Source organism: Polypterus senegalus, chromosome 8, assembly GCF_016835505.1.
Source record: "Polypterus senegalus isolate Bchr_013 chromosome 8, ASM1683550v1, whole genome shotgun sequence".
In the NCBI taxonomy this organism is placed as follows: Eukaryota; Metazoa; Chordata; class Cladistia; order Polypteriformes; family Polypteridae; genus Polypterus; species Polypterus senegalus.
This window is the reverse complement of record NC_053161.1, coordinates 158,298,063-158,310,569: the sequence shown is the minus strand read 5'-3', so window position 1 is coordinate 158,310,569 and position 12,507 is coordinate 158,298,063. Positions and strand designations below refer to the sequence as shown.

Sequence of the window (12,507 nt, the reverse complement as noted above, 5' to 3'; positions counted from 1 at the left end):
AAATCCTAACCCTGTTCCGTTCCATTCAAACTAGTGTGGTGCTGAGGTGACATCCGATGTACAACTGCACTCAGTTCAAATTTGGGATCCTGAGGTGGTTCGTCATGTGGGTACGGCAACAGGCTGTATCAGTGTATGCTCCTCCTCTCCTATAAAGGGTAAAACTGGCCATTTTGGTATCTCTAATCTAGCACTCCTGGGTTTAAAATTTTTTTGTATACAATACAAATTTGACTGACTCGCATATCAACAAGAAAAAAAAGTTTTTCTATTTAGTTAAAAAGCTGAAATTTTGCGGTATGATACGTCTAGGCTAGTAAATAGATACTAATAAAGGACATTGTAATATATACAGTAGAAAAACAAAATACCCCAAAATCACAAACATTTTTATGGATTTAATTGAAATTTAGTTTCATTATAGAAAAAAAAGAAAATTATCCAAAGTGTGTATGTGTGTGTATATATATATATATATATATATATATATATATATATATATATATATATATATATATATATATATATATATATATATATATATATATATATATATATATATATATATATATATATATATATATATATATATATATATATATATATATATATATATATATATATATATATATATATATATATATATATATATATATATATATTATATATATATATATATATATATATATATATTATATATTTTTTTTTGTCAGTAACAATACTGTATCAAGTACACTATGCTAATGAGTTATGCAAGTCTACAGCCTGAAGAGAAAGGTTAGCCGCAGCCTCTCAGTAGCCTGTTTCAGGTGTGCCAGTGTATTCAAGTTAAGGTCTCCAGCAGAAGATTAGGCGGTGTCTTAGGCTGAAAAAAGACAACATCAACATGTGACATGCAGACAGCTGTGATGTGGAAAGGAGGAGGAACATTTTGCTAAAAAAAAAACTTATTTCCATACACAATGCCTGTTTCAATTTTTATATTGGTTTTGATCATTTAAAATGAAGTCCCTCCTTTATATTGATAAAATCAATTCCACACTATATAATACTCTATATATAATCTTCATTTGGATCTTGATCTTTGTTTGTCCGCGAATGAATTAGAAGCAGCACTAGATGGCAGTAGAGAGACCGCCAAAACATAGGCATTGCATTAAGAATCTCCTCCAGGCTTATACTACTGAAGACTAGTATGCCAGTCACACCTCAAAACACAGACATTCAAACTAAACAAAGTGTTGTGCTTTAAATTAACTAAAGAGATCTTCATTTAGATCTTGATCTTTGTCCGCGAATTCCACGCATGCGTAGACCACCTTCCAGTTTAGTACGTTGTTGTTACTCACGGATGTCAACAATGTGCTTGAATAACGACAGGGGTGGTGGACAGTGTTATGCTGTTTAGCTCTTGAGGCCTGGTTAGAGAATGAGATTGTCGAAGATAAAAGGTATGTGCCTACGTAACATATGAACGAAAGAAAGACAGTGGGTAAAATGAATGACAACTTAACAGCACGTTCTGGAAATTATTATTGTTACGTTGTAGCCGGCGAGTGCTGCGCATCTCAAGAGTTGTACCGTGCCTTGCTCACATGTCAGTGAAGTGATCCCTAAGAAAGCCTAAACAATTTGTTACCTGTACCTTGAACAGTTTGCACTGCATTATTTTTACTACAGTGTCTTGTGTGTTCAAAATATTTTAATCTGAAACAGTTTTGTGTGTCCAGCTGTTGAGACTTTTACTATTTCATACAGAACTTTTTTTTTTTTTTTTTTAAATTACAGAAAAAACATTTGTTACATCAATTACACTTTTCATATCAGGACAGGATTAAAATTATTAGGTTTAACCAAAATGACACGTATTGATGACACACATTTGAAAAAATGAATTGTAACTCCTGCTTTTTGTAATTAAGGCTACTGCCCTTCTGATGTGCTTTCAGCCAATCAAAATAATTTCAATCACAGGGAAACTTGCAATATTTGAGTGAGTTATCCATTATCATAATTTCTTAGAAAACATGTAGTATTCAAATAATAATAATATACCAATTCTTATGATTCACTTGAATTTCTTTGCAAACTTATAGATGAAGAATGCAGTTACCATTTCTAAGTATCCTTCCCAAACTGAATACATTTCTTATGTAACTGATTTCAGCGAGGCTTATGGAGCTCTTCTCCGACTGATACAGAAATAATACATTTTCGATACTGGAAGCATGAATTCAGAAACCACGATCTTGCGTATTATAAAAGTGTGAATGCAGTCTGTTAGTAATAAGCCATGAAACAAATCAAGCATTTGGCTTGATCATTTTATGTAATCATTTACATTTTCTGAACAACTGTTTTCTAAACTGTCTTCTATATAAATATTAAAGTAATGAGATAATTTAACAGGTAACAGTGAAAAGGCTGCATTTACCTTCAAAAGCCTGAAATTTTGCAGAATAAGATATCCATTATGCTGTCAACTGTATATCTGTTTTTTCCCCCCTGTGTTTGCTGTAATCCTTTCTTTTGTGCAAAATGTTCTATTAGTTTTTTGTTTTTTTTTATTGTGTCACAGTATTTTTCATTTTTCACACTTTATTAATAAGTGACAAAATACTTGTTATGCTTGGTGACTACTTATAAATTGCATATGAACAACTGCAAGAATGTGACAAATGCTTGTTTAAGCAGAATATGTCAAGGAGGTGCCCCTCTAGATTTTGCATTTTTCAGCAATAAACTCATCTTTTGGAAGAAAACCATAATCAAAAACCTATGCAGTTATCACTGCAATTCTCCATTAAAATTGCCCAGACCATGGAACATGTGTTACATAGTTGTAGTTACATACCCTAAAATTTTTATTACATTTTGAAAGTACAGCTACTGTGTAACTATGTACTTGGTTTTTGGATAAGTGATAATTTTTTACATAATAATTATATAAACTGTGGAATAACAATGACAACTGAGTAATTAACTATGTTACTTTGTATTACACACTAAGTATGGAGTAATAACTCAGTTATACTGTACTTATACAGGTAATTATGGACACTTAATGTAAAGTGATACCGGCAATACTTATTTTCTCAAGGTGCATTTGTCAGCTTTGTGAAACCAGTTGTTTAATTTTTCTATAAGCATCTGTCCCCTAATTTTCTGAATTTGTACATTTCTTAATACTGCTAAGTCCAATTCAGGTTCATATAGAGCCAGAGCCAATCCCAGCAGCATCATATGCAAGGCACAAATCAGCCATGGATAGGACCCCATCTGTCACAAGATGCATACATGCAGACACCTGCACTTGGTCATACTAGAACCAGCAGACAGTTGTCAATTAACTTAGTTTTTTGTGTTAAATGCATGATGACCAGAGGTGGGTAGTAACGAGTTACATTTACTTGAGTAACTTTTTTTAAAAAAAAATTGTACTTATAAAAATAGTTTTACAGCACCATACTTTTTACTTTTACTTGAATACACTTGTGAAGAAGAAACGCTACTCTTACTCCACTACATTGACCAACACTAGAATCAGTTAAAATTTTTCCCATTAGATATGCTATATTTTATTTTTGCCAGAGAGAAGCCGCCAGTGCATCTACTACATGCCTGTTTCACCAATCAGACGTAGCAACAATAAATCACAAGACTCCGTTTCACCAGTCGGACATGGCAACAATAATCACATGGCTCTGTTTCACAAATCAGACGTAGACATGCAGTCAAATGACCACACACATACTGTGGCGGCATAACGGCACAAGCTCCTCGCAGAAAGCGGACAGTGAAAGAGAGACTACAAGTGGAACCTCGATTTGTGAGCATAATTTGTTCCGGAAACGTGCTCGCAATCCAAAGCACTCGTATAACAAAGTGAATTTCCCAATATGAAATAATGGAAACTCAGATTATTCGTTCCACAACCAAAAACTTTTCATATAAAAATGATGAATACAAAATATAAAGTAAAAATACATAAAGCAAATTAATCTGCACTTTACCTTTGAAAATAATCATGGCTGGTGTGAATGAGTTTCTAAACTCTTGTGGGATTTCACCCAACTGGATGACACACGGAAGAGCATCCCGAAGCGACCGCAGGTACCCAGAGCTGTAGCAGTTCGCTGTAAAAGCAAATGCGAAAAGGTCCTGGTCATGCTATAAGCACCTGCCATTGATGGGTGATACAAGGAACATTATAAATGCACAGGGCACAATATTACTTGGCCACTAACCTGGGCATGACCCTGCCTGACTGTTGTGCCTGTGTATAGGAGAGTGGCAGATCCCGCTGCAATAAATAACAGTGCTGTTCCTGTTTCAAGCTGAATAAAGATGGTGTCGCTAAAGTATTGAGACTCCACTTCGTGTTTTGGGGTGCAAGACGGACTCGCACGTCACAGCACACACGTGGTCACAATGCTATAGTAAACCGTATATGCTCGTACGGATGTTGACAATGTGAGTGAAGCATGCTGACTGATTGTCCACAATCCCGCAGCGAGAGAGAGAACCACCATCAGCTCAGTTGTGATAACGTGATGCTCGGCAGACAAAGCAAGCGTATGTGGACTTACTCGTATTGCAAGATCTCGCTCGTTTATCAAGTCAGAATTTATTAAACATTTTAGCTCGTCTTGCAAAACACTTGCAAACCAAGTTACTCAATTCAAGGTTCCACTGTACATGAAAAATGAGAGCCAACTCCTGCTGAAGCTTAACCATCACTTCACTGAATGGAGAACAAGCACATTTTAACCAAACATGCACAGACAGTCAAGGTAAAGTGAGACTTCTTGTACGTGCACAAGCTGCCTTGTTCTAATGTTATTTTCTATCAGCTGTGCTATTTGGAGGGCAAGTGATTATGCAGTATTATACTGTCAGTGTACAGTATATCTTGTCACTGTAAGTAGTTTGCACTGTTCAAACATACATGTTACCTACTGTAGGTGTTGGCTTCAAAAGCTTTGTTGTGAAAAACTGAGTTTTAGAAATTTGTGTTATTTCTGCATCTTTATTTTGTAAAGATGTTGTTTATTTTTACTCATTTCTTATTTTATTTGGAAATAGCAGAATTTGCACATTTTATATTTTTGTCTGTCTTATTACATTTCTTAAAAAAAAAAAAAAAATGTATTATGATCAAAGTTACTCAGTACTTGAGTAGTCTTTTTTCACCAAATACTTTTTTACTCTTACTTGAGTAATTTTTTGGATGACTACTTTTTGATTCTACTTGAGTAATATAATTTTGAAGTAATGCTACTCTTACTTGAGTACAATTTTTGGCTACTCTACCCACCTCTGATGATGACTTTTATTATATTGGGATCTCCATGGATTACTGAAAATAAAGAATTTCTACATATCCTTTCACACGTTCTGCTTAAAAAATAATAAAATGGCTGACTCTACTGAATGTTTCCCAGCAAAATTCTTAAACTCATTTTCTCCCATGAAAATTCACATTGATGTTTATAACATAAGTACAGAAGGCAGTAAAGCAGAGTCTAGTACACATACACTTGGGCAATCTATACAGTATATGTTTGTATAGAACAGAGCCTCTTCTGAAAAGAAGTATGCAGGTGAGAGCCATGCACCAAGTGTTTGTAAAGTTAAAATGAGCTATTGGTTTATCACAGCCAAAAATGGGGGATGGAGGAAAGCACAAACAGTGCTTGGCCAGTTGCAAAAATAAAAAAAAAGGGGAACATATTTAAATTGTTAGGTTCAGATGTGAGCTTGCTTATTTGTTTGTTTTGAGATTGATAATGTGAGAAACCAATTTATTTGATAGTAGCCAATAGGCAAGACTCTAGAGGAAACAAAATGCTATGGCATTGTTTGAAGAAAAGTGGTAAATTTATTTTTGGTGCAAATGTTAATATAGTTTCCACAAAAACACTGTCCACTTTAAAGCAAATTAGTGGCAATGTTACATTATTCGTATAACTGTGTAGACTAAATAAAAGCTTGTCTTTAATCAGTTTGCACAAAAGAGCCAAAATGCATCATTTGATATTGTGACAGAAGGGTAACAGAGTAAATGGGGGGAAAAACAGCTGCTTTGCATTTTAAATTAATAGGAGGGAAAAAATTCTAATCTGTCAGAAAATGATTGATTTATTTCTGTTTTTCTGCAGGAGCATTTTACCTATGAATCCCAGGAATGTGATGAACCACTCCCAAGTTGGTCAGGGAATTGGTATGTCTGGCAGGACAAACAGCATGACCAGTTCAGGTTTAGGCAGTCCAAACAGAAGCTCTCCCAGCATCATATGTATGCCAAAGCAACAACAGTCTCGACAACCTTTTACCATAAACAGGTATGAGTTCAATTCAGTTGCTTATGTGTGTTGCTTCACAATATAAAGGAGGAATAGGTGACTTTTACAAGTACATCTCAATAAATTAGAATATGATTGAAAAGTTAATTTATTTCAGTAATTCAATTCAAAAAGTGAAACTCGTATATAATATAGATTGATTACACACAGAGTGATATATTTCAAGCGTTATTTCTTTTCATTTTCCTGATTATGGCTTACAGGTAATGAATACTCAAAATTCAGTATCTCCGAAAATTAGAATATTACATAAGACCAATTAAAAAAAAAAAAAAAATAATACAGAAATGTTGGGCTACTGATAAGTATGTCCATGTATACACTCAATACTTGGTCTGGGCTCCTTTTGAATGAATTACTGCATCAATACTGTGTGGCATGAAGGTGATCAGCCTGTGACAGTGCTGTGGTGTTATGGAAGCCCAGGATTCTTTGATAGCGGCCTTCAGCTTGTCTGCATCATTGGGCTTGGAGTCTCTCATCTTGCTCTTGACAGTACCCCATAGATTCTATATGGGGTTTAGGTAAGATGAGTTTGCTGGCCAGTCAAACGCAGTGATACTATGGCCATTAAACCAGGTATTGATACTTTTGGCAGTGAGGGCAGGTGCCAATTCCTGGTGGAAATTGAAATCCGCATCACCATAAAGCTTGTCCGCAGAGGGAAACATGAAGTACTCTAAAACTTCCTGGTAGATTGGCTACGCTGACTTTGGACTTCATAAACCACAGTGGACCAACACCAGCATCTGACACGGCTCCCCAAATCATCACTGACTGAGGAAATGTCACACTGGACTTCAATCAACTTGTATTCTGTGCCTTTCCACTCTTCATCCAGACTCTGGGACCTTGATTTCCTAATGAAATGCAAAATTTACTTTCATCTGAAAAGAGGGCTTTGGACCACCAAGCAACGGTCCAGTCCATTTTCTCCTTAGCCCAGGTAAGATGCTTCTGACGTGTTCCTTGGCTGGACATAAGGATTGTGACAGTTGTAGCCCACGTCCCGGATACGTCTGTGTGTGGTGGCTCTTGAAGCACTGACTCCAGCTGCAATCCACTCCTTGTGAATCTTCCCCAGATTCTTGAATGGGCTGTGCTTCACAATCCTCTCAAGGCTACAGTTATCCCTGTTGCTTGTGCACTTTTTTTCTGCCACATTTTTGTTCCTTCCATTCAACTTTCCATTAATATGCTTGGATACAGCACTCTGTGAACAGCCAGCTTCTTTAGCGATGACCTTTTGTGGCTTACTCTCCTTGTGTGGCCTACTGAACCAGACTGCAAGACCATTTGAAGGCTCAGGACACCTTTGCTGGTGTTTTGGGTTAATTAGCCGAGTGGAGTGTGACGCCATGAGTCTACAATATTTAACTTTTTCACAATATTCTAATTTTCTGAGATGCAGAATTTTGGGTTTTCATTAGCTACAAGCCATAATCGGCTAAATTAAAAGAAATAAATGCTTGAAATATATCACTCTGTGTGAAATGAATCTATATAATACAGTGAACCCTCGTTTATCACGGTTAATCCGTTCCAGACTCTACCGTGATAAATGAATTTTCGCGAAGTAGGATTCTTTATTTATAAATCGAATATTTTTGCAGTTAGAGTATAGAAAACCTGTTTACGACCTTCTAAATACTTTTTTTTAACATTATTAGAGCCCTCTAGACATGAAATGACACACTTTAGTCACACTCGTATTGCCCAATATATTAGACAAAATAAGAGAAAATAAGACATATTAGACTTTACAAATATATTATTACTAGGCTCACCCGCCTTTTAAGGCGACTGACTTTTATCCTCAATTTGTGTGCGCCCCATGTGTACATCAGGCATGTAAGTGTAGGGAATGAGAACATTAAAGTGCCCATTCATAACATCTCCAGAAAACCTAAGTTTTTTTTATCCCCTCGAGTGCTTGTCCAAAGTCGTATGTCAGCCCGAATCTGTACCGCTAAAGACGGAGTTTCATGCACTAAATAAGCTATAGATGAGAATAAGCAAGCACAATCTCCCCTGATATTTACTACGCGGCGAGGCATTTGTACTCCATCAACATTAATTATTTCCAGAGACATAATTTTGTCTATTTTTCCAGCGCATCGCGCACAAAAGCAAGGGGATGATGAGAGCAGCAGACCTCTGCTCACATTGCATCGCTTCGTGCCGCAAGTAGTAAGTCTGTGATAAGCGGAATACCACTACACTTTGCACTCACGGGACGGAAGGACAATCCCGAGCGCTTTTATATAGTAGATTATTGTACTGTACATTTAATTACACACACACAGTTGTTACACACAACCACTAACCTATGAAGGCACAACCTCAGTAGGAGAGTCTTCAGGTGGTGCAGTATCTTCAGCAGGTGCATCATTGTCGTCTTCCGCTGAAGGAATACTAAGAGTAGGCAGTGGGTATCTGGGTGCGCGGCTGAAGAATATCTTGATAGGCAGTTGCTGGTGCTGTCTTTTCATATGCGTGAGGAGGCTTTTGTAGGGTATTGCCATCTTTGATCATATCCACGAGTTTCACCTTCTCCTGGACAGCAAGCATCTTCCTCCGGCACTTAGTTTTATTGTCAGAAGGCTTAGAAAAAGCAGCACGTTTAGGAGCCATCGTGGGGCTTAGATAAAAGTTCTCAGAAAGCGCATGCGTAGTGAGGTAAGAGTGTATGAGAAAAAATCGCGATAGAGTGAAGCCGCGAAAGTCGAAGCGTGATATAGCGAGGGATCACTGTATATGAGTTTCAATTTTTGAATTGAATTACTGAAATAAATTGACTTTTTGATATTCTAATTTATTGAGTTGCACCTGTATATTAACATTTCAGTGCATCTAAAAAGTTAATGTTTTTTTATTTTAAAAAAAAAAAAAAAAAAGTACAGAGTGGCTGCATTGATGTAACATAAATGATTAGACATAAAAGGAAACCTACCTTTACCATTACTATAAAGAAAACTAAGCCTTGCCACTCGGGGCTTCTCTCTGCCTACAAATGCATTTTGTGTTTCCTTTTGAAAAGGTGTCTTGAGGTTATTTTTTACGCTTACAATTTAAAATTCATGTTACAAAAAAAAGGAATTTTGTTGTCAATTCTTCTGAGATTGCTGTACAATATTCTCCAGGGATGCTGCTAATTGGAGTTTTTCTTCTCCTCTGTTAACTGGACATAATTTAGAAATTAATTAATGCACACGCATTGTGTAGGTTTGTAAATTAATTGTAAAATTTGAAGAAAAATGGAACATTCTAGTTTAAAATAACACTGCTCTTGTTAATTTTAATCATAATTTAGTAAGTAGTGCATGTCAGTGTCCTGGAGGGTTTCAAACTTAGAAATTGACACTACTGTATTGAAGACTATACATCCCAAACATTGTGTCTTTTACCCTCTTTTCAATGTGAAAATAACCCTTAATGTTTTTCTTTTATGTCCTGTATTTTGTTGTGTAAATTAATAAAGTAAATTGCATGCTCTTGAAAGTTAAATTTAATATGGTGGTGGTATTGTGAGTAAAATGTTAAATGTCTTGTCAAGTCTTTTAGGTGATGTTCCAACAACTCTTTTTTTTTTTTTCTTCCAGTTTTCTTTTTTCTTATTCATTTCTTTCTTTTTTAGTAATTGTTTTTTTTTTTTTATCGTTCAGTAGTATGTAGAGAATATTGATCTGTCCATTTTCTTTTACTCTAATACGATTGTTTTTCCTCTCAAAGTCATATTAATGCATAGAAGGAATGTGACAGCATTAAATAAAGAGATGTAAACCAACAGTAAATAAGATAAAAATCCTTTTATTTACTTCAAGAAAATTTATTGTTTCACATGTCCATTACACATGAAGATTTTTTCTTTTTATTATAAGTTAGGTTTAACAGTGTTTTAGTTGTTTCATACCAAAAATATGTACAAATAAGATTTTATAAGATAAATTATACTCATGTGTCTGGAAATTACTTCTGTTTTGTCTTTTGCAGTATGTCTGGATTTGGAATGAGCAGGAATCAGGGGTTTGGCATCAACAGCTCATTATCAAGCAACATTTTCAATGGAACAGGTAAGCTCTTTTAGCAAAATTCTTTCAATTGTTGCGGCCATAATAGTATGAGACACCATTTGAAGTGAACTAGCATAGTATAGATTGGTGCTTATTCCCAGGTTTCTAAAACGGCATCAGAGCAATGTTTCAAATTCCCCTTGGTATTATATACAAGTACATTGTTGCATATCTCCTATACGAAGAAATGCTTCCTACCATTTATATGAAATTTCCTTTAACAAACATTTTACTGTGCTTGTTTTCTTCTGAGCAGCTGGATTTAGTATAATAGCTGGCATCCATTTTATTCTTTGCCTTTATTGTAAACTCTGATATGTCTCCTGTTGTTCTCCACTTGATCAAGATTCAACCTCTTTAAACTTTCCTTGTGACTGTCACCCTGAAAATGTCTAGTAGCTGCTGTTTTGGCTTGCTTTATTGTTGTATTGTTAAGTCCTGTGTGCGTTATCAGATATTTTAAAATTGTAATCTCAAATTGGAAAAAGTTGTTTTCTTTACAAGAACTTGAATTTTTCAGATTTTTGGCAAGTATTCATTATTGTAATGGTAAAGTAAACCTGCTAGACCTGTGCCAGATCTTTTTATGTTAATAACCATTTTACATGGGGCTCACTTTTCGTAAAGTTCTCTGAGTCAGGTGCATAGTTACATATAGTGTCTCCATAACATATTGCAATGTTTGTTTTTACGTTTTTTGGATTGGACTGTATTGTTGTTGTTCGTTAAAAAAAAAAAATAAATCCTAGTAGAGTAAAAGCATTTTTTTTATGAGTCTTTCTACAGTCCCACATGTCTATAGTATTTTCTTTTTCTCTGAAATAATTATTTATTCTGCATTCTGTGTTTAAATTTATGCCTTATCTTAAATTAAATTACATGTATTACAGATGGGAGTGAAAATGTGACGGGTTTAGACCTTTCAGACTTTCCAGCACTGGCAGACAGAAGCAGAAGGGAAGGAAGTGGCAACCCAACTCCATTATTAAATCCGTTGGCTGGAAGGGCCCCTTATGGTAAGGAACCATTTGTCTTCCCATTTTGACCACAACATGCTTAACTTTCGTTAAGCGTTAGTCCCCAACGGAATCTTGTTTAACATTATTTTCATCTGTGTAACCATGATTGTAATGACATGGAAAGCACCGTTTAACAGCTGTCAGATGGTTCTTATAGAATATCTCTTTTTCTTTTAGACCATTGTGACATGTTTTTTCAGTACTGTTTAGCAAGACACTTTTTCATGTCTCCAGTACACGGTCTTCAATTTTGAAGAATCCTTAGTACCTCTTAAATGTCGTAGTTCATCTCTGACATTTAATTGTAAAAATAATGATCTGTGATATTTCCAAATGGTAAACAGATGTAAAGCCACCTTAACTTTTATTGATTAGTAAAAACATGACTTATTCTGTGCTGTTTGTAAGAGGGACAAAATCCAGAGCTTTTGGTTTTAGTATTGATCGGTGAAGTGAATGCCTTTTTAAACATCTATTACTTCTAAAAAAGGAAGGGAATTAACAAAATAAAATACTAATTCTTTTAAAATCTAATTTAAAATACCCAGTTTTCTAAAATAATAATATATATTTTAATTTATGCGTCTTTCAACTCTAGCCGCTCATCATGCAGTCCACTTGTTGCAGAAGGTTTCCATGGAGAATGGCATTAAGCCATGATTTTTAAGTAATATATACGTCTTTAATTTTCAGCCTTTGCTGCTGTTGATTTTCGGCAGTAGTATTGAAGATAAAAGTTTGATATTCTGAAGGACTAGTAAGAGAAAATTGTTAGTCCTAGAAATTTATATCTGTAAAACACACCAGACAAATCTCAAGAAGGAAGGAAATTTGAATATTGTATTGAAGATGAATATTGTAAGAGAGAAAGTCTAAAACTAAGTAAACTAGCTGGCCACCTCCTCCAGGAAATTTTATAGTCATCTGTGCTAAGCTGGCTAATCTGATAAAATAGTCTTTCCTTCCAATGATTCCAGTACTCCTTTATCTGAGATGAGGTATCCCTAGACAAGAAAACAGCTTGGCAGTAAATCAGTAAAGATACCAAGA

The 12,507-nt window shown here is 35.2% G+C and overlaps 1 protein-coding gene across 3 annotated transcripts in view; it reads left to right on the top strand.

Moving 5' to 3' along the window:
* cnot2 (CCR4-NOT transcription complex, subunit 2) overlaps positions 1-12,507 on the top strand; it is a 124,982-nt gene that overhangs the window by 65,568 nt on the left and 46,907 nt on the right. For all 3 annotated transcript variants that reach the window (XM_039759942.1, XM_039759944.1, XM_039759943.1), the window contains exons 5-7: positions 6,162-6,344; positions 10,359-10,438; positions 11,329-11,454. In XM_039759942.1, the coding sequence (XP_039615876.1) occupies positions 6,162-6,344; positions 10,359-10,438; positions 11,329-11,454 (389 nt within the window). The remainder of the gene's footprint in view (positions 1-6,161; positions 6,345-10,358; positions 10,439-11,328; positions 11,455-12,507) is intronic.